Below are 27,250 nucleotides of genomic sequence, written 5' to 3' on the forward strand. Positions count from 1 at the left end.
AGACAAGCAGGGCTCCCTGCCACGGGCTATTCCCTAAAATGCTCAAGACAGCTGGGGCTGGACTGGGCCTGGCTAAAGCCGGGAACCTGGAAGCCACATGAGTGGCAGGGACACCATTATCTGAGCCATCCCTGCTGCCTCCCTGGCTGCACAGGGGCAGGAAGCTCGAAGTGGGAGGGGAGCCAGGACTGTAACCCAGGCACTCCAGGATGCGATGTTGGTGTCTTAACTGCTAGGCCAAATGCCCACCCTAGCACTGTTTTCAATTGCAAGAAAATGGGAACAACCAGAAGTCCCACACACAGGAGACTGGTCAAAGTACGGTGGGTCTCTGGAATAGAGGACAGTCCAGTTGTAAAAGAAAAGGAGGGGCTGGTGCTTGGCTGGTGGGCAAATGTGCCGCCTGTAGTGCTGTCACCCGCTCAAGTCCCGACTGTTCCACGTCCAATCCAGCTCTTGCTGTGGTCTGGGAAAGCGGTAGAGGATGGCCCAAGTCCTTGGCCCCTGCACCTGCGTGGGAGACCTGGAGGAAGCTCCTAGCTCCTGGCTTCAGATTGGCACAGCTCCGGCCATTGTGGCCATCTGGGGAGTGAACCAGCAGATGAAGACCTCTCCCTCCCTCCTTCCCTTCCTCTCTCTTTCTCTCTCTCTCTCTCTCTCTGCCTCTGCCTCTCTGTAACTCTGCCTTTCAAATAAATAAATAAATCTTTTAAAAAGGGGGTGGGGGCGGAGAGGAAGAGAAGGAGAAACAGCTCCATGAATCCCTGTAGTGATTTCAGGGGTCCTTTGTGAAACTGAACAAGAAAAGAGTGTAAGTGGAAGCAGTCAACCCAGGAGAGCCTCTTCCTAGGTATGAAGAAAAGAGAAAAGAAAAAGAGGAAAGGGGCTGGCGCTGTGATGCAGTGAGTTAAAGCCCCAGCCTGCAGTGCCGGCACCCTCTATGGATTCGAGTCCCCGCTGCTCCACTTCCCAGCCAGCTCCCTACTAATGCGCCTAGGAAAGCAGCAGAGGATGGCCAAGTACTTGGACCCCTGCACTCGCGTGGGAGACCCAGATGAAGCTCCTGGCCCAGCCCCAGCCATTGTGTTCATTTGGGGAATGAACCAGTGGACAGAATCTCTCTCTGTCTCTGTCTCTCCCTCTCCAACTCTATCTCCCCACCCCCTCAAAAAAAAAGAAAAAGAAAAAGAAAGATAAGCTGGAAACAAATGAAAACAGTTACCTTACCCCTAGGATGTGAGTGAGAGCAAAAGGACTGGAAATCTGTTTTTAAAGACAGTTCCAGGGGCCGGCACTGCGGTGTAGTGGGTAAAGCCACCACCTGCAGTGCCAGCATCCCATATGGGTGCCGGTTCGCATCTCGACTGCTCTACTTCTGATCCAGCTCTCTGCTGTGACCTGGGAAAGCAGCAGAGGATGGCCCAGGTCCTTGGGCCCCTGCACCCACGTGGGAGACCCAGAGGAAGCTCCTGGCTCCTGGCTCCTGGCTTCAGATTAGCACAGCTCCGGCTGTTGCAGCCAATTGGGGAGTAAACCAGCAGATGGAAGACCCCCCTCTCTCTGCGTCTCCTCTCTCTGTATAACACTTTCAAATAAATAAATAAATCCTTAAAAAAAAGATAGTTATGGCTTTCCACTCTTAGTCGTATTTTAACATCCTAAAAAAAAAAAAAAACAAACCAGTTACACCAACCTAGTGAACATTGTAAAAACACCACAGAACTGTATACTTTAAAAGGTGAATATTATGGCAAATGAACCATGTCTCAAAAAAAAAATTAAAACTAAACAAAATTAAAAAGACGAAGAGGCCAAGTCCTGACACTGCCCACAAGCAGAATGCAATGTGAACACAACCTCGCGGAAGAAGACAGGCAGGCGGAAGCCTGGTGATGGACAGGAGGATGCCGGGACATCCTCGGCTGAAACCACCGAAGCTCGGAACAACGAACCCTGCCGAGGTTTCCTTGGGGCGTTTGTTGGGGGGAGGGAGGTCTCGGAGTAGTAATTTCAGAATTATTCTGTGTGTGCTTTCGGCTTGGCCAAACGAGTCAATACAGGGAATATACTGGGACCAGGGTATTTATGGGAAAGAGAACTACCAACAGGACGTGGGAGAAGAGTCTGAAGAACTCCAGTTTATCGTGCATATGAATGATGATTGAAAACACGGGATTCCAGCTGGAGCCACCCTGCTAACAAAGAGCCGGGCTACCACTCAGGCCTCAGCCCCTCAGTGCTGCTCCCTCTAAACACAGTAGCAGGCCTCAGAGGAGGCACGGCTGCTCCCGAGGCTGGGGCATGCCGGAGAGGCAGAGAATAAGAGCAAAGAGGAAAACGCTTCGTAAAACCAAACCATGTATTAAAGGGTATGTGAATGACACAAAAATTGCCATTTTACATCTTTGTTAAATTTTATTTCTTTGAAAGGCAGAGACATACACACAGAGAAAGAGAGAGAAAGACACAAACAGACAGAGAGAGCTTTTTCTTCTACTGTTTCACTTTCTGAAGAGCCCGCAACAGCCAGTGCTGGCCAGGCCAAAGTCAGAGCCCAATCCAGGTCTCCCACAGGGGTGGCAGGGATCGAACCACTTGAGTCATCCATCACCTGCTGCTTGCCAGGTGTCCATCAGCAGGAACCCGAACTCCAGGCCAGGCAAGTCTGACACGGGCTATAGGCGTTCCAGGAGGGCACCTTAACCGCTGCACAAAGCCTGCCGCTCACAAAAGCCATTTCTAAACCCTCACTGTCCTAAGTGCTTCAGACAGGCGTCCACATGAGCTCACGGGACTCGGTGAACAGATTACTCGCTCGCAAGTCACACTTCACTGCAAAAGATGAACCAAACATCCCCAGTAGCACCACACCTGGCCGGAGCACGAACCAGGTGAGCAAACTCAACATGATGTGACAATTCATGACCTCTCTCGTATTCTTGCTTTTAAAAAACAAAACAACAAGACAGTCTCACCTGAAGCTGATCATGAGGAAAGAGGCCAATCCAAATTAAAGGACATTCTACAGGACACCTGGCCGGGACTCTTCAAATCCATCAATGTCAAAGACACTGTCCTTCCCTGCTGCCCAAAACAGAGCCACTTCTAGACTGATACACAAAACAAAATGACAACACACAGCACGCCTTTCTTGAATAAATCCTGCTTCAAAGAAACAGAATAAAGTATAAAACATTTTAAGAACAATTAGAATATAGACTCTATGTAACAATATCACAGATTTCTTTTGTTTAAAAAAAAATGTATTTGAAAGGCAGAGTTACAGAGAGAGATCTTCCGACTCCTGGTTCACTCCCAAAACGGCCATAATTGGTCACAGCTGGGCCAGGCTGAAGCCAGGAGCCTGGACCCCACCCAGTCTCCCCTGTGGCTGACAGGGGTCCAAGTAATTGGGCCACTTGCTCCCTTCCCAGACACATTAGCAGGGAGCTGAATCCGCAGAGAGACTGCTGGGGCTGGAACTGGCACACTGGATGCAGGCGGCAGCTTGACCTGCTGCACCACAACGCCAGCCCCTACAGTTAAGCTTACTGTATATGAAAATTGTATTGTGGTTATGTAGGGGACTGTGCCTGTCCTTGGTGATCGTATTTAGGGGTCAACGGCATATCTCTAACACTCTCAAAGGGTTTAAAAAAAAAAGCAGAGTGCAGCAAACGACTCCCAGCTGGCGAGCCCAGGTGCAGGCTCTCTGAGTGCTTACTGTGCGAGTCTTTCAACTCTTCTGCAGCTGTCAAACTGCTCCTGTTAAAAGGTGGAAGGGAAAAACAAGACAGTAGGACACACTCAGGCTCCCTCCCCACAACACTGGTGATCTGATGGCGAGCAGGTACTCGCAGCTGGTCTCTGGGTTGGGAGACATCAGTTCAGCTCAAAGCCAGGGATAGTTTTAATCGAAGGGGAGGTCAGACCCCCACCCCCCAGCCGCTCTCAGAATCCCAGTCTAACGTATCTGACAAGTCTAGAGAGACCAAAACTACAGAGAAAAACAGCACTGAAGAAACAAGGACAGATGCCAAGTGAAAACTAAAAACACAGCATCGTTAACAATGTCAAAGTGAGGAGCTCCCCTCATTCCACTGTGCCCACAAAACAAGTCCAGCTCTCTGCGATAGCCTGGGAAAGCAGTGGAAGATGGCCTGAGCACTTGTGAGAGACCCAGAAGCAGCTCCAGGCTCCTGGCTTCAGATTGGCCTAGCTCTGGCTGTTGCGGCCATTTGGGGAGTGAAGCAGCAGACGACTGCTGTCTTTCCTTTGTCTATAACTCTACCCCTCAAACAAATAAATAAATCTTAAAAAAAAAAAAAGTGTGGGTTTCAAAAATGTTTGTACCAAAATAAAATGAATCTTCTAATTTCATTTCCACAAACTCATTGAAGTATCTTATATTTAGAGACATACTTATGTTAAAATACACATAACATAAAATTCACTACTGTAGCCATTTAAGTGTATGGTTCGGTACACTGTGCAATAGCGTCACCATGGCCCATCTTTTTTTTTTTTTTTTTTTTTTTTTGGTAAGATTTAGAGTTACAGACAGTGAGAGAGGGAAAGACAGAGAGAAAGGTCTTCCTTCCATTGGTTCACTTCCCAAATGGCAGCCACGGCCGGAGATACGCCAATCCGAAGCCAGGAGCCAGGAGCTTCTTCCAGGTCTCCCATGTGGGTGCAGGGGCCCAAGCACCTGGGCCATCCTCTGCTACTTTCCCAGGCCACAGCAGAAAGCTGGACTGGAAGAGGAGCAACCAGGACTCGAACCGGCGCCCATAAGGGATGCCGGAGCCGCAGGCAGAGGATTAACCAAGTGAGCTACGGCACTGGCCCCACCATGACCCATCTTTGGAGCACATCATCTTCCCATTCTATTATTATTATTATTATTATTTGACAGGCAGAGTTAGGCAGTGAGAGAGAGAGACAGAGAGAAAGGTCTTCCTTCCGTTGGTTCACCCCCCAAATGGCCGCTACGGCCGGCGTGCTACGCCAATCCAAAGCCAGGAGCCAGGTGCTTCCTCTTGGTCTCCCATGTGGGTGCAGGACCCAAGGACCTCGGCCATCCTCCACTGCACTCTGGGCCACAGCAGAGAGCTGGACTGGAAGAGGAACAACTGGGACAGAACCGGCTCCCCAACCAGGACTAGAACCCGGAGTACCAGCACCGCAGGCAGAGGATTAGCCTACTGAGCCGTGGCGCCGGCCTGTCATCTTCCCCTTCTTAAATAACGCTAACCCCCAATCCTCTCCAGCCTCAGCCCCTGGCACCCACACTCCCACTTCCTGTCTCTCTAGGTACCCCGTGTAAATGGGATGACATGGTACTCGTCATGTTGTGACTGCCTGCACTTAGCGTCGGGTCCCCAAGGTTCATCCGTGTTGCAGCCTGTGTCACAGTTCCCTGCCTCTGAAGGCTGAAGAGCATGCTATTGTGTGGGTGTGCAACACCTGACCTGCACACTCACCCACCAATGGACGCTGGAGCTGTTTCCACCTCGGAGGAGGGTGAATACCGCGGCTGCCAACATGGCGTACTCCTCTCTCTCTCTGAACACTCTCTTAGATCCACACCCAGAAGTGGCATCGCTGGATCATACGGTAGTTCTTTTCAGTTGGGGGCGGGGGGGGGGGGACTTTTACATTCCCGACAACACCTCACAAGGATTCCAATTTCTCCACATCTCCGCTAACACCTGCCATTTTCTGTTTAATGGTAGCCATTCAGTGGGTGTGAGCTCTCTCCCCAGGGTTTAGATTTGTGTTTGTCTCATGATGGGCGATGCTGAGCGATCCTGTCATTTGCCTCTGGCCATCTAGACGCCTTCTTTGGAGATAAGTCTACTCAAGCCCATTCTAAAATTTAGTTGTTTTGTTGTTGTTGTTTTTAAAACATTTATTTATTTTATTTGAAAGGCAGAGTTAAAGAGAGGTAAAAGCAGAGAGAGACTTCCATCTACTGGTTCACTCTCCAAATGGCCACAATGCCCACAGCTGTGCCGATCCGAAGCCAGGAGCTTCTCCCGGGTCTCCCACACGGGTGCAGAAGCCCAAGGACTTGGGCCACCTTTTGCTGCTTTCCCAGGCCAGAGAGCTGGATCAGAACTGGAGCAGCTGGGACTCGAACCAGGGCCCATATGGGATGCTGGCACTGCAGGTAGTGGCTCTACTTGCTACGCCACAGTGCCAGCTGTTGTTCTTTTTATGTTCTGAACATTAACCCCTTATTGTATATATAATTTGTAAATATTTTTCCCGTTCCATAGGCTGCCTTTTGCTCTTTTCCTTTAATGAACAGTTTTCAAATTTGATGTAGTATAACGTATCCATTTTTTTTTCTTTTGTGGCCTGTGGTTTAGGTGTGACATGCACAGGATCATTGCCAAAACCAATGTCATGAAGCTTTTCTTCTGTTCTCTCGTAGGAGCTTGAGGGTTTCAGCTCTTACATACGGGCCTCTGGTCCATTCTGAGCACATTTTTCTATAACGTGAGCTAAGGATCCACTTTTGCAGGCAGAGGTCCAGTTTTCCTGACACCACTGACTGAAGAAACTGCGCTTTCCCAGCTGCATGGCACTGGCACCCCGTGGGAGATAATCTGACCGTTATCTCTGAGGGTTTGTTTCCTGGCTCTGCAGTCTGCTCCACCTGGTCTAGATGGATGTCTGGCTTTGGGCCAGTACCATAGTTTTTTTGTTTTTTGTTTTTTGTTTTTTCAAGATTTTTTATTTATTTATTTGACAGGTAGAATTACTGACAGTGAGAGGGAGAGACAGAGAGAAAGGTCTTCCTTCCGTTGGTTCACCCCACAAATGGCCGGTACGGCCAGAGCTATGCCGATCCAATGCCAGGAGCCAGGTGCTTCTTCCTGGTCTCCCACGCGGTACAGGCGCCCAAGCACTTGGGCCATCCTCCACTGCCCTCCCAGGCCACAGCAGAGAGCTGGACTGGGGAGGAGCAGCCAGGACTAGAACCCGGCGTCCATATGGGATGCCGGCGCCAAAGGCAGAGGATCAGCCAAGTGAGCCACAGCGCCAGCCCTAGTATCACAGTTTTAACCACTGCACCTGTACCTTTGTAGCGTGTTTTGAGATCAGGAAGTGTGAAGCTTTCAATTGTGTTCTTTTTCAAAGACTGTTGTAGGGGCCAGCACTGTGACAAAGCGGGTAAAGCCACCACCTGCAGTGTCGGCATCCCATATGGGTGCCGGTTCGAGTCCTCTTTGCTCCACTTCCAATCCAGCTCCCTGCTATGGCCTGGGAAAGCAGTAGAAGATGGCCCAGGTCCTTGAGCCCCTGCACCCACATGGGAGACCTGAAAGAAGCTCCTGGCTCCTGGCTTCAGATTAGCCATTTGGGGAGTGAACCAGCGATGGAAGATCTTTCTCTCTGTTTCTCCCTCTATAACTCTCTCTCTCTCTCTCAAATAAATAGATCTTTAGATCTTTAAAAAAAAAAAAAAAAAAATTTTTGAGAGAGAGCAAGTGAGTGCTGGTTCACTTCCGAAATGCCCACACTGCCTGGCGAGTTCACTTTGGTTTTGTTTTTCTAGTTCCTTAAGGTATAGAATCAGGCATGAACTTTGAGACCTTCTTATGTAAGGGTGTACACTTGCGTATTCCGCCTTGGTACTGCTTTTGCAGCATGTCATATCAGGTTTCAGTGTGCTGTATTTTCATTTATTCAGGATATCTTCTGACCTCTCTGGTGACGTCTTTGGCCCGTGACTGTTTCAGGGAGTGTTGCTAATTCAGTTGTATTTACGAGCCTTCCTTCAGATGCTGGTTTCCAGTTCTGCCCCTCTCGACTGGACAGGATGCTCTGCACAGAGTCCCAGCTCCTACATTTATTAAGACTTGCTTTGTGACCTAGCGCGTGGTGTAACCTGCAGGGTGGTCCGGTAAGTCCCCTGGGTTCTGCCCACCCCACTGCATTCTTTGTTCTTTTTGCTCCACTGGCTCAATAACCTCAAGTGTTAGCCTCTCGAGCCCTCCTGGGTTCTCTGCTGCTCTTTCACGTATCCTGCTGAGTCCCTCCGGTGAGCTTTTCAATGCAGGGGTAGTCTCCAAGTGAAGTTTCTGTTTGCTTCACTTTCATACTTTTTCTCTTTATTGGCAGGCCCCCTGTGTACTTTAAGTGTGTAAGATACTGTGTTTCTTCAGTGATACACTCTGACACTTTATTTTTTTTTTCTTTAAATGGGCCACACTGGGGTGGGAGCTTAACCCACTGAATGATTAAGACGCCTGCATCCGTATCACAGCACCTGGGCCCAACGCCTGGCTCCTGCTGCTGACTCCAGCTTCCTGCTTAAGACGACCCTGGGAGGCAGTGGTGATGGCTGAAGTAACTGGGTTTCTGCCACCAGAGTTGAGTTCCAAGCCCCTGGCTTTGGCCCACCCCAGTCCCAGCCACTGTGGGCATCTGGGAATAAACCTGTGAGTGGGAGCACTTGCTCTGTCTACTGTGTCTCTCTCAAAAAAATAACTTTTTGTACATTCATGGAGAATGCAGCACTCTAAAAATAAGTAAATGGGTCATGTTTTCTATTCTATACATGCTTTCCTTGTTATTGTTAAGAATTAGGCATTTGAAAAACCAGCTGCCCCTCCATTGTTGCACACCTCAGTAACTGGGCAAGGCCTGGGCTGAGCCTGGGGACCAGCGCTGGGTGAGGATTTCAGGTCTTCTCAGGTCTTCTCAGCACTGGCCTGAAATTGGGTGGGAGTTTCTCTCGATCCCAAGTACACAGCACGGCTTTTCAACGTCTGTTCCCCCACCAGAGTCCTCTTCGGTGCTTCTCATACCATTCCTCCCTCCTCAGCCCCTGCCCCAGGACCCTGGTGCTCTAGCAGCCCCCACAGCCATCACAAACACTACCTGCCACTTCCCCCATGGCCGTCCCCAAACGGCCACAACAGCCCGGGCTGGGCCAGGCTCAAGCCAGGAGCCAGGAGCTTCTCCCAGGTCTCCCATGTGGGTGCAGGGACCCAAGCACTTGGGCCATCCTCCACTGCTTTACCAGGAACACTGCAGGGAGCTGGATTGGAAGTGGAGCAGCCAGGACCTGAACCGGCGGCACCCATATGGGATGCTGGTGCAGCAGGCAGCGGCTTTAACCCACTGTGCCAAGCGCCAGCCCCACCAAGGTGTGTTCTGTTCCCCATCCCGAGCTGGGCCCTGCTGGGCCACACAGGCATGGGAACAAGAGTCCTACTGTTTTGAACATGATTTTTCTTGATCTGTTTTCCAGACCTGGCTGCTGGCATCTGGGGAACAGGGCAGAAGACGGAGCTGGAGGTCCCACTTGTCATACAGAGTCTGTCAATTCCTCTATTTTCAACCTCCACGACTGCCCTCTGCGGTGCCTGTCTCCTATTTTGTAAATTGTAAATCCAAGTACTGTCTAAAAGAAACATAATGCATGGGGCCAGCGCTGTGGCACAAGTAGGTTAAGCGATGCAAGTATCCCATTTCCTAGGGCTGGTTCAAGCCCCAGCTGCTCTATTTCCTATCCAGCTCCCTCTTAATGAGCCTGGGAAGGTAGCAGAGGATGGCTCAAGTAATTAGGTCCCTGCCACCAATGTGGGTCCCAGATGGAGCTCTGGGATCCTGGCACTAGCCTGGACCAGCCCTAACTATTGCAGCCATTTGGGGAGTGAACCATCGGGTGAAAGATCTGTTTCTCCCTGTCTCTCTGGGTCACTCTGCTGTCAAACAAAGAATCTTTAAAAAAAAAAAAAAAGGCATACCACATTTCCACAAGCCACAAAGTAATAGTCACAAGATGTTTTGCATTTTTTTGTACTAAGTCTTTATTGCTTACTGTATATTTGTCTGGAACAGTGACATGTGAAGTGCTCAGCAGAGACATGTGACTTGTAGCTACCACGTAGCACAGCCTAGAAAGTAAAACCCTTGGGGTAGGTATCTGACGCAGCTGTGAGGTCGCCTCCTGGGACATCTGCATCTCATCAAATCAGACTGCCTGGTTGAGCCCCGGCTACTGTTTCCAACCCACCTTCCTGACAGTGTGCACCCAGGGAGGCAGCGGTGATGACCCAAGTACTCGGGTGCTATCACCCGAGTGCTATCACGTGGGAGACCTGGATGGAGTTTGGGGCTCTTGGCTTTGGCCTGGCCCAGCCCTTGCCACTGCAGGCATCTGGGGAGTGAACCGGCAGCTGGAAGATCTCTCTTGGTCTCTGCCTGTTTTTGAAAAGAAACAAATCAACTGTCTGTGGATGGGGGGAGCGTGGACGCTGAGAGAACACTCCACCAACCCCTACCCAATTCCCAGGCTGGAGGCCCACCCCACCTCCGCATTCACCACCCTCCGAGCCACTGGCCAAGCCGGTCACTTCAGAGAGTTCTCTCTCAAGCAGGCCCAGGCTGCAGGCACTCTGCTCTGCCATTCTCACACTCCTACTGCCTTTTCTTTAAAAAAGGAAAAAAAAAAATCTAAAATAGTCTGTAGAACGCACGTCCCATGTAGAGTGTACTTCCAAGGAAGCCGTGCAAAATAAGACGTTGGTGCAGAAGTCCATGCACGTCCACGACCTTTGGGAAGACCCTCACCGAAGCCCAACAGTGAAATACACACCCTGCCTCAGGAGACCCAGCGTCAGCTGCGGGCTGACGGCCATGCCTGCTTCTCCCAGTCCTAGGCCTCTGTGTCTCCCCACCACGGAGGAGCAAGAGCCAGAGTTCTGTGTGTGACTGTCTTTTCTGCTACCTTACCACATGTGTATCTGCTTCTCTGTACCGTGTTGTGTGTGCACAGTTTTTAGCCGCTCACCTTTGTCATCCGACGTCCCATTTTAACACTCATCCGTGTTGGCACATTATACCCATCGTGGAAGCACCTTCAGGCTGTTCCGAGATGCACATTAGCCCCAAGCGCTACCACGAGCATTTCCCCGGCTTCCCTTGAACCGCAGGCTGTGAGAGCGCTTAGCTCTGTAAGGCCACACCTGTCTTCCAGAGTGGGCGTGCCAGGCCATGCTTCTCTGCAGCACCAGGGCAGCTGCCCGCGCGGCCCGTGCCCTCTCCTCTGCACTGGAATGTGAAGCAGTCCCTCGCCGTAGTCTAAAACACTAACAAGGCTGAGTGTTGTCTTCTGCGTGTAAGCACTGCTCTTGCTAATTTTTCTGGGCACTGCCTGCCTTCCACTCTCGTCCATTTGGAGTTCTTCTTTTTGTTTTTCAGTTTTATTTTTTTAACGGCTTTTATTTAATGAATACACATTTTCATAGGTACAGCTTTTAAGGATATAGTGTTTCTTCCCCTCATTCCCGCTCTCCCACCCCCACTCCCATCCACCTGCCACTCCCTCTCCCATTCCATTTTCCATTAAGATTCGTTTTTAACTGACCTTATATACAGAAGATCAAGTCTTTACTAAATATAGATTTCAATTATTTGCACCCACACAGACACACCAAGTATAAAGTACAGTTTGAAAACTATTTTTACCAATAATTCTCATAGTACAACTCATTAAGGACAGAGGTCCAGCATGGGAAGCAAGTGCACAGTGACTCCTATTGTTGATTTAACAACTGACACTCTTAGGTATGATGTCAGTGATCACCCGAGGCTCTTGACATGAGCTGCCAAGGCTATGGGAAGCCTTTTGAGTTTACAAACTCATTTGGAGTTCTTTTTTTTTTTTTTTTAATTTTTATTTATTTATTTGAGAGGTAGAGTTGCAGACAGTGAGAGGGAGTGACAGAGAGAAAGGTCTTCCTTCCGTTGGTTCACTCCTCAGATGGCTGCAACGGCCGGAGCTACGCCTATCTGAAGCCAGGAACGAGGTGTCGCGTCCCGGTCTCCCACGTGGGTGCAGGGGCCCAAGGACCTGGGTCATCCTCCACTGCTTTCCCAGGCCACAGCAGAGAGCTGGACTGGAAGAATAGCAGCCGGGACTAGAATCTGCGCCCATATGGGATGCCGGCGCTGCAGGCGGAGGATTAACCTACTGCGCCACGGCGCCAGCCCCCATTTGGATTTCTTTATGTAAGTTGAATTACACTCCTTTAGCAGGTGGTAAATACTGCAAATGTCTTCCTCCCATTCTGTGAGTCCTCTTTTTCACCTTCTTTATTGCTGTTGTCGTTTGATAAAGGGAAGACCTGAATTTTAATGTGATACAATTGGTCACTTTTTAGAGTTAACATTTTCTATGATTTATTAAAAAACAATAAACTTTTCCCTACCAAATTAATACAGATACTCCCGTACACCGCCGTGTCTTTTCTGACTGCCGCCTCGCTGTGAGTGAAGAGCCTGCCCACACGGCCAAGTCCCCAGGTCTGTTCTGACAGTTTTGTTTCCCTGAGCCAGTTCTAAAGCAAGCCTTGGTACTGCTAAGGCAAGGGCTCGATCCCGGTTCTTCAAAGTGACCCAACAGTATCCGAACTTCATCCTTCCCAGCATTTTATGGCGTTTAGACTGGCAATGCACTAAGTCACAGGCCAATACAAGCAGCAGGTGGACCACAGTGGGTCTTCCTAGCCAAGAACAGCCTGCCTCTACTCAGCTGCTCTTCATTTACTTAGTTATTTTATTTGAAAGGCAGAGTTACAGAGAGGGAGGGAGAGACAGAGATCTTCCATCCACTGGTTCACTCCCCTAACAGCTGCCACAGCCAGAACTGGGATGGTTGGAAGCCAGGTGCTTCTTCCAGGTCTCCCCAGTGGGTGCTGGGGCCCAAGTATCTGGGCCATCCTCTGCTGCTTTCCCAGGCACATTAGAAGAGAACTGGATCAGAAGTGGAGCAGCCAGAACTTAAAGCAGCACCCATATGGGATGCCAGCACCACAGGCAGCGGCTTTACCCGCTATACCACAGTGCTGGCCCCCATTTATTTATTTTTTAAAGACGTATTTTCTTTATTTGAAAGGCAGAGTTCCAGAGACAAGGAGAGACAGAGAGAGAGAGAGAGAGATCTTCCATCTGTTGGTTTACTCCCCAGATGACCACAACGACCAGGGCTGGGCCAGACCAAAGCCAGGAGCCAGGAGCCAGGAGCTGACCAGTCCAAGAGTGCAGAAACCACAGCAAAAACTCACCTTGCTCAAAGACCATAGACGCATACAGCTACTACTCCCAGAGGAAGGATGGACTCTCTCTCCTTCCCTTCCTGCAAGGTATCTCCTGAACAAATGGTACCCAGAAGCCTGCACACAGCAGGTCTCATAGCTACAGCCTTGTCACACCAACACTCAGCAGGAAGAGCCCCAGGGACAGGTCTCAGGTGCTCAAAGGCCCAGACACCCAGACCACTCTTCCAAACATGCTGAAATTGACGCCTCCTGCTTGCCTTGGCCCTATAGTCTTGTATCTTTTTCAGCAGGCTTTTAGCTGGGCAGTGACGTCGCCTCCCGTGATTAACCCATGAAGTCCTGTGCTCTTTGCTCAAAAGCTTCCCAAGGGGTTAAAGTCTCCTCATATACACAAAGTCACAGCCATCTCCCCACCATTCAAGTGATTTTCCTCTCTTTTTATTTTGTAGGGGTCCAGAATGAGGACCTGACCCTGTATCCCATGAGTTTTTAAAGTTTGTTTATTTTTTATTTATTTATTTGACAGGTAGAATTAGACAGTAAGAGAGAGAGACAGAGAGAAAGGTCTTCCTTCCATTGGTTCACCCCCCAGATGACCGCCACAGCCGGAGCTACACAGATCTGAAGCCAGGAGCCAGGTGCTTCCTTCTGGTCTCCCATGAAGATGCAGGAGCCCAAGCACTTGGGCCATCCTCCACTGCCTTCCCAGGCCACCCACAGCAGAGAGCTGGACTGGAAGAGGAGCAACAGGGACTAGAACCTGGCACCTATATGGGATGCTGGCGCTGAAGGCGGAGGATTAACCAAGTGAGCCACAGTGCCGGCCCCAGTTTTCAAAGTTTTTTTAAAATAAATGACAAATAAATGAAAACATTTCAGAAGTTATTAATTCATTAATGTGAATATTAATATTATGCTTTGTACATTTTTATCTTTGACAGGCAGAGTGGACAGTGAGAGAGAGAGACAGAGAGAAAGGTCTTCCTTTTACCGTTGGTTCACCCTCCAATAGCCACTGCGGCCGGCGTGCTGCAGCCAGCGCACCGCGCTGATCCAAAGCCAGGAGCCAGGTGCTTCCTCCTGGTCTCCCATGCGGGTGCAGGGCCCAAACACTTGGGCCACAGTAGAGAGCTGGTCTGGAAGAGGGGCAACCGGGACAGAATCCGGTGCCCCGACCGGGACTAGAACCCGAGGTGCCAGCGCCACAGATGGAGGATTAGCCTAGTGAGCTACAGCGCTGGCCTATACATTTTTATCTTTAAAAAAAAAAATGTGGGCCGGCGCCGCGGCTCACTAGGCTAATCCTCCGCCTAGCGGTGCCGGCACACCGGGTTCTAGTCCCGGTCGGGGCGCCGGGTCCTGTCCCGGTTGCCCCTCTTCCAGGCCAGCTCTCTGCTGTGGCCAGGGAGTGCAGTGGAGGATGGCCCAGGTGCTTGGGCCCTGCACCCCATGGGAGACCAGGAAAAGCACCTGGCTCCTGGCTCCTGCCATCAGATCAGCGCGGTGCGCCGGCCGCAGCACGCCGGCCGCGGCGGCCATTGGAGGGTGAACCAACGGCAAAGGAAGACCTTTCTCTCTGTCTCTCTCTCTCACTGTCCACTCTGCCTGTCAAAAAAAAAAAAAAAAAAAATGATGTACCTAGTTATTTGGAAGGTAGAAAGACAGTGAGAGATAAAGAGAGAATTTTTCCAGCTACTGGTTCACTTCCCTGAAGGCCACAACAGCCAGGTCTGGGCTTGGCTGAAGCCAGCAGCCAGGGACCCACGTACTCGGGCCATCATCTACTGCCTTCTCAGGTGCATTAGCAGGAAGCTGCTTTGGAAGCAGAGTAACCAGGACTCAAAAACCAGTACTGTAATATGGGATGCCCATGTCACAAACAACACCTTACTCTGCTGCACCACAATGCCAGCCTCCATATATTATGATTTTTTAATAAATATTTTAATGAAAATTTGGTTTCATAAAGCATTTTTATAATTTATTTTTATTTTACTTGAGACAGACAAGAATCTTCCATCCACTGGGTCACTTCCCAAATGTCCACATCAGGACTGGGTGAGGCCATCAAAGCCAGGAGCCCAGGACTTTATCTGGGTCTCCCACACGGGTACAGGGACCCAAGCACTTGGGCCATCACCTGCTGCCTCCCAAGGTGCACTAGCAGGAAGCTGGATCAGAGGCAGAGTAGCTAGGACTGGAACCAGGCACTCTGACATCCAGTAGGGGGCGTCCCAAGCAGCAACTCAATCTTTCGTAACTTGACTCTCAGAATCTCAGCATGAAGAATGATCAGAGATCAGCGTGTGTCCCTGTTTGGACCGCGACACAGCACATCACCACCAGGACAGACATGGGATCTCAAGTCAAAGGGAGGCCCTGCCCGAGGAACTCCCAAGGCCATCACCCTCGGTGACTGCACACTCCACATGTCCTGTCGCTGTGCCCTTGACACTTGGGCCTTCAGCTGGCCACCCTACTCAACTCTGGGCCTCCACAGGACAGACTATGTGTTTTCTGTGTGGGGAGAACACACAACGACCTGTGTAACGTCAGGCAAACGCAGGTACAGGGCTGGTGGCTTCTCTGAGCCAGCCAGTGTGGCTCGGCAAGGCCACAGTGTAGATGAACAAGATGACAATCACAATGTAGCTGCTACTGCCTGCGGCACGTGCCACAGGATGGGGATCACACACGCCCTTAAAAGCAACACCAAACAGCATTTTGAGAACAGTCAACTCAGCCGCGCTCCCATGGAAAGCCAACCAAGAACCACTGCTTCCTTCTTCAGAAAATTCTCCAAGCAGCCGGCTTTCCAGTGGCGCCCCAGGAGTCAGCCTGAGGAGGCTCCCACTCACAACCACATCGTCCTCACCAGGCTGAGCGACCGCAGAGCACCTGCGTCCCACCACTGGCCCAGGGGACAACCAGACAGGCTCCCGACCAGGCCCCACCAACTCAAACTCTCACTAGGAAAGGCCCACACCTCCACCCGATGAGGAGTGACCAGGAGGGTTCACATTCTTACAGAAAAGACTGTCCCGAGCTCCACTGTCACCGACTGGCTGCCCCACCTGAACCCCACGCTTGGAGCAAGTCCACTTCCTTCAGCGCAGCACACTGATCCCGTCCTAAGCCAGGTCCCTGCACCCAAGGCGTCGTCTGGAAGGAGAGACCAGGCACAGCACCACGAGTGGTGGGGCTTACTGGCAGTTCTAGATGCTTAGATGGTCAACCAGGGGCTGGCAGATGCTGACCCACAGCCAGAGGGACCAGAGCTATCCTCTCACGTGGCAGCATCTGAGCTACGCCTCAAAGGATGGCAGGGCCTGTCCCTGCAAAAAAACAGAGCAAGGGAGAGCCAGGAGAACAGAAGAGCATCGTCCAGGAAGCGCACACCAGGTAATCACTAGCAGAGCAGGCAGAGGAGACAGCCAGCAGCAGAGCTACTGAAGGGCAGGAGCAGGAAACCAGGCTAGCAAAGAACCAAGCCAGGCTGGGACAGAACCTGCACGCCAGGCCGTGTGGGTCTGGCTGAGCCACACCTTCCCTTAGGGGCTTTCCCAGAACCACCTGCAATGTGAAACCACCAATCAGCACAAGTCTCCCACGCACCCACACATGCACACAACGCGTGCAGCAGCTACACCTTGCACCCTGACCCACGTGGAGAAACCATCCATCTGTGCAGTGAACACGGCTGTGCTTTGTAACAGTCCTCGAGCGAGCAGGGGCAGGCACCAGGTGGAAAGCCAAGGATGTAGGCGTTTTTGTAGTCTCCGCACGGCTCCCTCAGGAGCCCACACCTCACCAGGAAAGAACCTTGGGGTGCTGGGTTACTTCTGGGTAGGTGGGCAGTGCCCAGGATTCCAGCCACGTCTCCAGAGGCACCACACCCAAGGCCAGGGCAAAGTGAGTGAGGTGCAGAGGACACAGGCCCTCAGGAGGGCCTAACTCTCAGTCTTGTGCAAGGCCAGGGCTGGCAGCACCTCACCCACCTCCCACAGCCCCACCCCGCCGTGCCCTCTCGCCAGTTCTGCAAACTGCCTACGAAGGGTACCTGCTTTCAGCTCAAGCTACCATGGCAACGTGTGGAATGCAGATTACCAGGTCACACCCCTCCCCCACTGCGGGAGACACTTACCCGGCTGTGACACACTCACCTGGCGGGGCGCGCGTCCCCACCGGCCCGGCACACTCACCTGGACAGTCGGCTTCATCGCTCTCATCCTCACAAGTGGGCCAGCCGTCACACTGCCAAGGTAGGGGGATGCACTGGATGGCGCCGCTGCGACAGGCAAACTGCCCAGGGTTGCACCGCAGCTCTGTGGAACCAAAGGGCGAGAGGCCGTTGAGGAAGCGGCAGAGACCCGCGAACAGCAAGGCCTGGCCACTGCTCCAGTCCTGGGGGCCGGGGGCCAGGCAGAGCCCAAGCCCACCTCCTCAAGAGGGCCTGGCCACACTTCCCGGGTGCAGCAGAACTCTCACAACACGGCAGCACTGACACAGCACTGTACCACGGTGACAGGAATTTTTTTTTTTTTTGAAGATTTTTATTCATTTATTTGACAGGCAAAGTGACAGAGAGAAACAGATCTTCCACCTGCTGGTTCACTCCCCAAATTGCCTCAATAGCCAAGGCTGGGCCACGCCAAAGAAATGTGGGTGGCAGGATCCCAAGCACTTGCTGCTTTCCCAGATACAATAGCAGGAAGTGCGTCAGAAGTGCACAGCCCCACGACACTGATGTGCACAAGCCACTTGCCATAGCCTCCGAGTCAAGCCCTGTGCTGACCTGCATGGGAGCCAAAGATGCAGTGGACGCGGCTCAGCTCCCCGGGGGCTCTGAGTCAACAGGACACGTGCATGCATCCATGTGCATGCCCACGCGTGTTTCTCACAAAGGACAAATGGGGGTCTTCCCCACAGGAGAGCTCAGATATGGTGCCAACAGACCAGGGGAGCCCTCCAACCACTAGGCTCTGAGATGCTGCTTCAAGGTGGGATCGGGAGGTGTTTAGTCCAGGGATTAAGGTGCTGCTTAGGACAGACAGCCAAGACCCAACATCAGAAGGCCTGGTTCAAGCCCCGCCCTAGCTCCAGACTCCAGCTTCCTGCCAATACACACCCTGGGAGCAGTGCTGATGGCTCAAGTCGCTAGGTCCCTGCCAACGACCTGGAAGATCTGGACTCTGTTCCTGGCTCTCAGCTTCAATTCAGCCTAGGCCTGGCCATTGTGGGCACCTGGAGAGGGAACCAGTAGATGGGGGCTCACTCTGTCTCTGCCTCACAAATAAATTAATTTTTTAAAATTTATCTATTTGAAAGGCACAGTTAGAGAGGGGGGGGGGGGGGAGAAAGAGAGAGCTCTTCTATCTACTGGGTTCACTCCCAAAATGGCAGCAATGACCGAAGCCAGGAACTTCATCTGGGTCTCCCACGTGGGTGCAGGGGCCCAAACACTTGGGCCATCTTCCGCGGCTTTGTTAGCAGGGAGCTGGATCAGAAGTGGAGCAGCCAGGTCTCGAAATGGCAACCATATGGGATGCTGGCATTGTAGGCAGTGGCTTAACCCATTATGCCACGACGCCAGCCCCCATAAATTAGCATTTTTTAACAAGAACAGGGTAGGGGGGTTGGCCATGGTTTCCAAGGCAGGCAACTGTTTCAGAAGGAAAAGCAGGGCCTATGGAGACATCAGGAAGTGGGCTGTGTGAGCTGACAAATGAGGACGCACTGGATAAGATAGGAAACCAGGGCTGGCGCTATGGCATAGCAGGTAAAGCCACCGCCAGCAATGCCGGCATCCCATATGGTGCCAGTTTGCATCCTGGCTGCTCTACTCCTGATCTAGTTCCCCGCTGGTGGCCTGGGGAAAGTAACAGAAGCAGCCCATGGTCTGGACCATGTGGAGAAACCTGGATGGAGTTCCTGGCTCCTGGCTTCGGATTAGCCCAGCCCTGGTCATTGCAGTCATGTGGGGAATGAACAAGCAGATGGAAGCGCTCGCGCACACTCTCTCTCTCTCTCTCTCTCTCTCTCTCCCTCTCCTTCCCTCCCTCCCTCCCTCCCTCTCTCTCTCACACACACACAAATAAATAAATAAATAAATAAATAAATAAATAAATAAAATCTTTTTTAAAGGGGGGGGCACGTCAGATCATGGTGGCTTTGAGGGAAAGAAAATTTTGGCTTTTATCTGGTACATCATAGGGAGCCACGTAAAACCGGCAGTGGCTTCTTAGAGCAATTATTTTCTTTTAAAGATGCATTTATTGGCTGGCGCCGTGGCTCAATAGGCTAATCCTCTGCCTTGCAGCACCAGCACACCAGGTTCTAGTCCCGGTCGGGGCGCCGGATTCTGTCCCGGTTGCCCCTCTTCCAGGCCAGCTCTCTGCTGTGGCCCGGGAGTGCAGTGGAGGATGGCCCAAGTCCTTCGGCTCTGCACCCGCATGGGAGACCAGGAGAAGCACCTGGCTCCTGGCTTCGGAGAGGCGCAGTGTGCCGGCCGCAGCACACCGGCCGCGGCGGCCATTGGAGGGTGAACCAATGGCAAAGGAAGTCCTTTCTCTCTGTCTCTCTTTCTCTCTCACTGTCCACTCTACCTGTCAAAAAAATAAAAATTAAAAAAAAAGATGCATTTATTTATTTGAAAGGCAGAATTACAGAGAGAGGAAGAGGCTGAGATTTCTTCCACCAGCTGGTTCACTCCCCAAATGGACGCATCAGCTGGGGCTGGGCCAGACAAAGGCAGGAGTTTCACTGAGGTCTCCCACGTGGGTGCAAAGGCCCAAGCACTTGGGCCATCCTGCTGCTTTCCCAGGCACATTAGCAGGGAGCTGTATCCGAAGTGGAACAGCTGGGAATCCAACTGGCGCCCATATGGAATGCCGGTGCTGCAGGTAGCAGTTTAACCCACTGCACCACAGCGCCAGCCCCTCTGAGAGCAATTATAATAGAGAAAAATATTAGAGGACTTGAGCCGGCGCCGTGGCTCAATAGGCTAATCCTCCACCTTGCGGCGCCGGCACACCGGGTTCTAGTCCCGGTTGGGGCGCCGGATTCTGTCCCGGTTGCCCCTCTTCCAGGCCAGCTCTCTGCTATGGCCAGGGAGTGCAGTGGAGGATGGCCCAGGTGCTTGGGCCCTGCACCCCATGGGAGACCAGGAAAAGCACCTGGCTCCTGGCTCCTGCCAGGATCAGCGCGGTGTGCCGGCTGCAGCGGCGGCCATTGGAGGGTGAACCAACGGCAAAAGGAAGACCTTTCTCTCTCTGTCTCTCTCTCTCTCACTGTCCACTCTGCCTGTCAAAAAAAAAAAAAAAAAAAAAAAAAATATTAGAGGACTTGGCAAAGCACAGGTTAAAACTGAGGTAGGAGTCAGCAAAGGGGGAAGCCATGGAAAACCCTACCGCTGCCATCTGTTTGTGGCTTTTGTTTGTCAGATTTTTACTTATCTATTTAAATATCTGAAAGACAGAGATACAGACAGTCATCTCTCATCAACTGGATTACACCCCAGTGCCTGCAACAGCCAGAACTGGGCCAAACCAAAGCCAGGAGCCAGGAACTCCATCCAGGTCTCCCACGTGGGTGGCAAGGACCTAAGTTCTTGAGCCATCACCTGCAGCCTCCCAGGGTGTGCATCAGCAAAAACCAAAGCAGATTGAGGACTCAGATCTTGGCATTCTAATAAGAGTGTCCCAAGTGGTGTCTCAACTGCTATGCCAAATCCTCACCCCTACCTGGTCTGCTCCGTACAAACACCTACTGCCCACAGCTGCTTTTGGGGACCACAGCAGAGCTGAGCAGCGACAACACAAAGCTGAAAATATTTATGTCCAACCCTTTAGTAAAAGGCGCACAGACCCCTGAGCAGCCTTGGAACTGACCTAAAACACCAGCGAGGGAGGCAGGCAGGCAGGGAAGGAGGGAAGGAGCCCTGACACCAGCCTGAAGACACAGGAGGAAGAAACAAACCTCGACTGTCTCCCTTCTTCCGGGATCACATCTCACCTAAGGTGGAAGGAAAACCAAGGGTTCTCGCACCTAGTCCTTTCTCACCACAGCGCTAAGTCACGAGGGTGGACCTGAATTTACCACGAACACTAAAGTAATGCCCCCAATCAGGCAGGAAATGCAGGCTCCACCTGAGCCCAGCCCCAGCCCACCAAGAGTGCTGTGCAGGAAGGGACACAGAGCTCGGCCGACTCCAGTCCTGCACTCATTGATTCCCACGTGGGAAGGAAGGAAGGAAGGTGCCAGAGGGGGAGGGGCCGTGACTCCTGTTCTCTCCCTGCACCTGCCACCTCGTACTGCAGCACATCCACTCAGCAGAACCCAAAGGACAGCCTCTATACAATGGCTAACACGGATGCAGATGGACAGTGCTGTGCGCCTAGACAGGCTTTTGGCCAGGATGGAGTCTAAGGGAACTAACTACCCTTCTGAACATCTTGGGGGGTAGGGGTTCCAGGTGTTTGGCTGAGTGGTTAAGATGCCTGCATCCCGGGCCGAAGCTGTGGTGTAGCAGGTGAAGCCGCCACCTGCAGCACCAGCATCCCACATGGGCACCGGTTCAAATTCTGACTGCTCCATTGCTAATACATCTAGGGAAGCAGCAGAGGATGGCCCAAGTGCCTGGGCCCCTGCACCCACGTGACAGACTTGGAATAAGCTCCTGACTTTGGATCAGCCCAGCTCCAGCCATTGCGGCCACCTGAGGACTGAACCAGCGGATGGAAGACCTCTTTCTCTGTCTCTCTGTAACTCTGCCTTTCAAATAAATTAATTAATTTAAAAAAAAAAAAAAAAGATGCCTGCATCCCAAGTCACAGTCTCTGAGTTTGACTCATGGCTCTGGCTCCTGATTCCAGCTTCCTGCTGATGCAGACCCTGGAAGACAGCAGTGACGCGTCAAGGAGTTGGATTCCCGTTACCCACATGGGAAACCTGGATTGAGTTCCAGGCTCCTGGCTTCAGCCTGGCCCAGCCCTGACCATTGCCGCATTGGGGGAATGAACAGTAGATGGGAGGTTCCTCTCTTTTTTTCTACTTATCAAATAAGTAATTGTTTTTCTTCTACGAGGGGGGAATAAAAATCAGAAGGAATTAGTTCTCCAGACACTGGAGTGATCCAAGCGTCAGGGGGCGAGTGAGGTGAGCCTGGAGAACATGTCCAGCTGCTGAGCAGGAGGGGCCTGGGCAGGGCCAGCACACTCCTGCAGCAGCCGGCCGGGCGGGGACTGAGTTCTTCCCAGGGCAGGGCGCGGGGAGGAGAGAGCCACGCAAAGGCGGACTGCAGAGATCTGCAGCGCCCTCCAGCCCCACGAGTGAAGCAGCCCCCCAGGCCAGGAAAGACACCCTAAAGGACAAGCAGGAAAGGCAACTCAGGTTCAACAGAGCGGGAAGCGGGGCCTGTCCTCCCTAACCTGTCGGGAAACACTCACTCAAGGGCACCAGCAGAGCACGCTCAGGAGACCCCCACCTCAGCAGCATCGGGAAATTAACTCTAGACAAGACACTGCCCACGTCTGCCTGTCAAAGACCAAAGGCCTACCCGGAAAGGGTCACACTGAAAACCGCAACTAGAACAAAGTTCAGGAATATTCACAGGACGGGCGGGTGCTGGGGCACAGAGTGTTAAAATGCTTCTTGGGGCACCTGCATCCCAACTCCTCTACTTCGGATCCAGCTTACTGCTAATGTGCCCAGAAAGGCAGCAGACGATGGTCTAAGTCCTTGAGTCCCTGATGCAGTTCCTGGCTCCAGGCTTCAGCCTGGCCTAGCCACGGGCATTTCAAGAGTAAACCAGCAGACAGAAGACCTCTCAGTCTCTGTCTCTGTCTCTCCCTTCTTGTCATTCAGCCTTTTCAAATAAATACATCTTTATAAAATTGAATATTCACAGGAATGCAAAAATACCTAGCACTAAAAAGGTAAAATCCGTAAGTCTGGCACTCAAAAAAAAAAACTGGGAAAGGGCAGGAAATTACAACCTTGATGAGGAGAAAAATCATCCATCAATCAAAACTGATCTGGGCCGGCGCTGTGGCATAGTAGGCTAAGCCTCTGCCTGAGGTGCCGGCATCCCAAACGGGTGCAGGTTCATGTCCCGGCTGCTCCACTTCCCATCCAGCTCTCTGCGTATGGCCTAGGAAAGCAGTAGAAGATGGCCCAAGTGCTTGGGCTCTTGCACCCATGTGGGAGACCCAGAAGAAGCCCTGGCTCCTAACTTCAGATCAACCCAGGTCCGGCCTCTGCAGCCACCTGGGGAGTCAACCAGCAGATGGAAGACCTTTCTCTCTCTCTCTCTCTCTCTAATTCTGCCTCACAAATAAATAAAATCTTCCAAAAAAAAAAAAAAAAAAACTGACCAGAAACGGCATAAATGACAGTATAAGGACTTTTTTTTAAGTATTTACATATTTATTTATTTGAAAGACAGAGAAACAGAGATAAATGGAAAGATCTTTCACCCACTGGTTCACTCCCCAAATATCTACAACAGGCTGGGATGGCCCAAGCCAAACCAGGAACCAGAAACTCAACTTCGGATCTCCCGTGTGGGTGACAGGGACCCAAGAGGTCACCGTCTGCTGCCACCCAGGATGTGCATTAGCCAGAAGCTGGACTCAGAAGCGGAGCTGGGAGTTGAACCCAGGCACTCCTACATGAGATGTGGACATGCCACGCAGCTTCCTAACTACCACACGGAAAGTCTGACCCAACAGACAGGGACACTGACACAACCATATTCCAAGTGTTCAAGATCCTAGAGGAAGAATTAAGCAGGTTAGCAGAGATACAAAAGATATAAACAAACCGGCCGGCACCGCGGCTCACTAGGCTAATCCTCCGCCTAGCGGCGCCGGCACACCGGGTTCTAGTCCCGGTCGGGGCGCCGGGTCCTGTCCCGGTTGCCCCTCTTCCAGGCCAGCTCTCTGCTGTGGCCAGGGAGTGCAGTGGAGGATGGCCCAGGTGCTTGGGCCCTGTACCCCATGGGAGACCAGGAAAAGCACCTGGCTCCTGGCTCCTGCCATCGGATCAGCGCGGTGCGCTGGCCGCGGCGGCCATTGGAGGGTGAACCAACGGCAAAGGAAGACCTTTCTCTCTGTCTCTCTCTCTCACTGTCCACTCTGCCTGTCAAAAAAAAAAAAAAAAAAAAAAAAAGATATAAACAAACCTACCTAGACATGAAAATTATACTGCCTGAAATGAAAAATACACTAAGAGTAACAGATTTGATTCTGTGGAAGACATTAGTGACTTGAAGACATGAGCGTAGGAACTCTGATCCAAAACAAAGAAAGAACAAAGACGGGAAGAAGGGGCAGAGCATCCGCGAGCAGTGGGACAAGTTCACAGCCCTCACACACACACACACACACACACAACTGGAGGGAGGACAGAGAGAAGACTGAAGAAACAGTGGCAAGGGACTGGCACTGCGGTGCTGCAGCTAACGCCACCATCCGCAGTGCCAGCATCCCACATGCATGCGGGTTCAAGTCCTGGCTGCTCCGCTTCCAGTCCAGCTCTTTGCTTATGGCTGGGGAAAGCAGTGGAAGATGGCTCAAGTCCTTGGGCCCCTGAACCCATGTGGGAGATCCAGAAGAAGCACCTGGCTCCTGACTTTGGATCAGCCCAACTCCAGCCGTTGTAGCTGTTTGAGGAGTGAACCAGCAGATGGAAGATACCTCTCTGTCTCTCTCTCTTGTAACTCTGCCTTTCAAATAAATAAATATTTTTTTTAAAAGTGGCCAAAAAGTCTCCCATTTGATGAAAACTATAAGCCACAAATCCAAGTACATCAGTGACCCTCGTGTACCAGAAACAAAACTCCAGGTGACACTAGAATCACAGTGCTCCAACTTAACGATAAAGAGAAAACCCTGCAAAGCAGCCGCAGGGAAATGGCATATACACGGAAAAGCAAAGTCAAAGATGACAACGGAGTTCCTAACAGAAACAATATAAGCTGGGGCCCACGCTGGGGCCTGAAGCGCCGGCATCCCATACGGGCGCCGGTTCTAGACCCGGCTGCTCCACTTCCCATCCAGCTCTCTGCTGTGGCCTGGGAAAGCAGCAGAAGATGGCCCAAGTCCTTGGGCCCCTGCACCCACGTGGGAGACCCAGAGGAAGCTCCTGGCTCCTGACTTTGGATCAGTGCAGCTCCGGCTGTTGCAGCCAATTGGGGAGTGATCCATTGATGGAAGACCCCTCTCTCTCTCTTTCTCTCTCTGTCTCTGCCTCTCCTCTCTTTGTAACTATGAGTTTCAAATAAATAAATCTTTAAAAAAAAAAATACAAGCTGGAAGACACTGAAGTGACATTTTTAAGTTCTGAAAGGAAAAAGGAAAAATCTATCAACTCAGAATTACCTGAAGCAAAAACATGTACGCTGTGTCACGCGGCAGGTACGCTGTGTCACGAAGGTACACTGTGTCACGCGGCATGTACACTGTGTCACGCGGCAGGTACGCTGTGTCACATGGCAGGTACGCTGTGTCACCAGCACGTACGCTGTGTCACGCGGCAGGTACGCTGTGTCACCAGCACGTACGCTGTGTCACGCAGCAGGTACACTGTGTCACCAGCAGGTATGCTGTGTCACGCGGCAGGCACGCTGTGTCACGCAGCACATACGCTGTGTCACCAGCACGTACGCTGTGTCACGCAGCAGGTACACTGTGTCACGCGGCAGGTACACTGTGTCACGCGGCAGGTACGCTGTGTCAGGCAGCAGGTACGCTGTGTCACCAGCACGTACGCTATGTCAAGTAGCAGGTACGCTGTGACACGCGGCAGGTACGCTGTGTAATGCGGCACGTACGCTGTGTCACCAGCACGTACGCTGTGTCACGTGGCAGGTACACTGTGTCACCAGCACGTACGCTGTGTCACACGGCAGGTACGCTGTGTCACCAGCACGTACACTGTGTCACACGGCACGTACACTGTGTCACCAGCATGTACGCTGTGTCAGGCAGCATGTACGCTGTGTCACGCGGCAGGTACGCTGTGTCAGGCGGCAGGTACACTGTGTCACGCGGCAGGTACGCTGTGTCAGGCAGCAGGTACGCTGTGTCACCAGCACATACGCTATGTCAGGCAACAGGTACGCTGTGTCACGCTGCAGGTACGCTGTGTCACCAGCACGTACACTGTGTCACGCGGCAGGTACACTGAGTCACCAGCACGTACGCTGTGTCACGCGGCAGGTACGCAGTGTCACGCGGCAGGTACGCTGTGTCACCAGCACGTATGCTGTGTCACGCGGCACGTACGCTGTGTCACCAGCACGTATGCTGTGTCATGCGGCACGTACGCTGTGTCACGCAGAAGGTACACTGTGTCACGCGGCAGGTACGCTGTGTCACCAGCACGTACGCTGTGTCACGCGGCAGGTACGCTGTGTCACCAGCACGTACGCTGTGTACGCGGCAGGTACGCTGTGTCACCAGCACGTACGCTGTGTCTCCAGCACGTACGCTGTGTCACGCAGCACGTACGCTGTGTCACGCGGCACGTACGATATGTAACGCAGCAGGTCCACTGTGTAACACAGCAGGTACACTGTGTCACGCAGCACGTACGCTGTGTCACGCGGCAGGTACGCTGTGTCACCAGCACGTATGCTGTGTCACGCGGCACGTACGCTGTGTCATGCAGAAGGTACGCTGTGTCACCAGCACGTACGCTGTGTCACGCGGCAGGTACGCTGTGTCACCAGCACGTACGCTGTGTCAGGCAGCAGGTACGCTGTGTCACGCGGCAAGTACGCTGTGTCACCAGCACGTACGCTGTGTCACCAGCAGGTACGCTGTGTCACGCAGCACATACACAGTGTCATGCAGCGTGTACACTGCATCACGCAGCAGGTCCACTGTGTCACGCGGCAGGTACGCTGTGTCACCAGCAGGTACACTGTGTCTCCAGCACGTACGCTGTGTCATGCGGCAGGTACGCTGTGTCACGCAGCAGGTACGCTGTGTCACGCGGCAGATACGCTGTGTCATGCAGCACGTACACTGTCACGCAGCACGTAGCTGCCGAAGAAAACTTCAGCAACAGTAGCAGGAAAGTCACAGGAGGCAGAAACAAGCTGCTCTCAAGTTCTTCTGCCGCTCTCACTGGAAGGGATGCTGCGCTAAGCTGACGGCGAACAC

At 52.2% G+C, this 27,250-nt stretch overlaps 1 protein-coding gene across 4 annotated transcripts in view; it reads right to left on the bottom strand.

Annotated features, from left to right (window-relative positions):
- The window catches only part of DGCR2 (DiGeorge syndrome critical region gene 2), an 83,519-nt gene that overhangs the window by 31,345 nt on the left and 24,924 nt on the right, over positions 1–27,250 (bottom strand). For 2 of the 4 annotated variants that reach the window (XM_051837251.2, XM_051837252.2), the window contains exon 2: positions 17,285–17,407. The exons of the other annotated variants lie outside the window; for them this stretch is intronic. In XM_051837251.2, coding sequence (XP_051693211.1) covers positions 17,285–17,407 — 123 coding nt within the window. The remainder of the gene's footprint in view (positions 1–17,284; positions 17,408–27,250) is intronic. 4 annotated transcript variants of the gene reach the window in all.

Source organism: Oryctolagus cuniculus, chromosome 21 (genome assembly GCF_964237555.1).
Source record: "Oryctolagus cuniculus chromosome 21, mOryCun1.1, whole genome shotgun sequence".
NCBI classification, from domain to species: Eukaryota; Metazoa; Chordata; class Mammalia; order Lagomorpha; family Leporidae; genus Oryctolagus; species Oryctolagus cuniculus.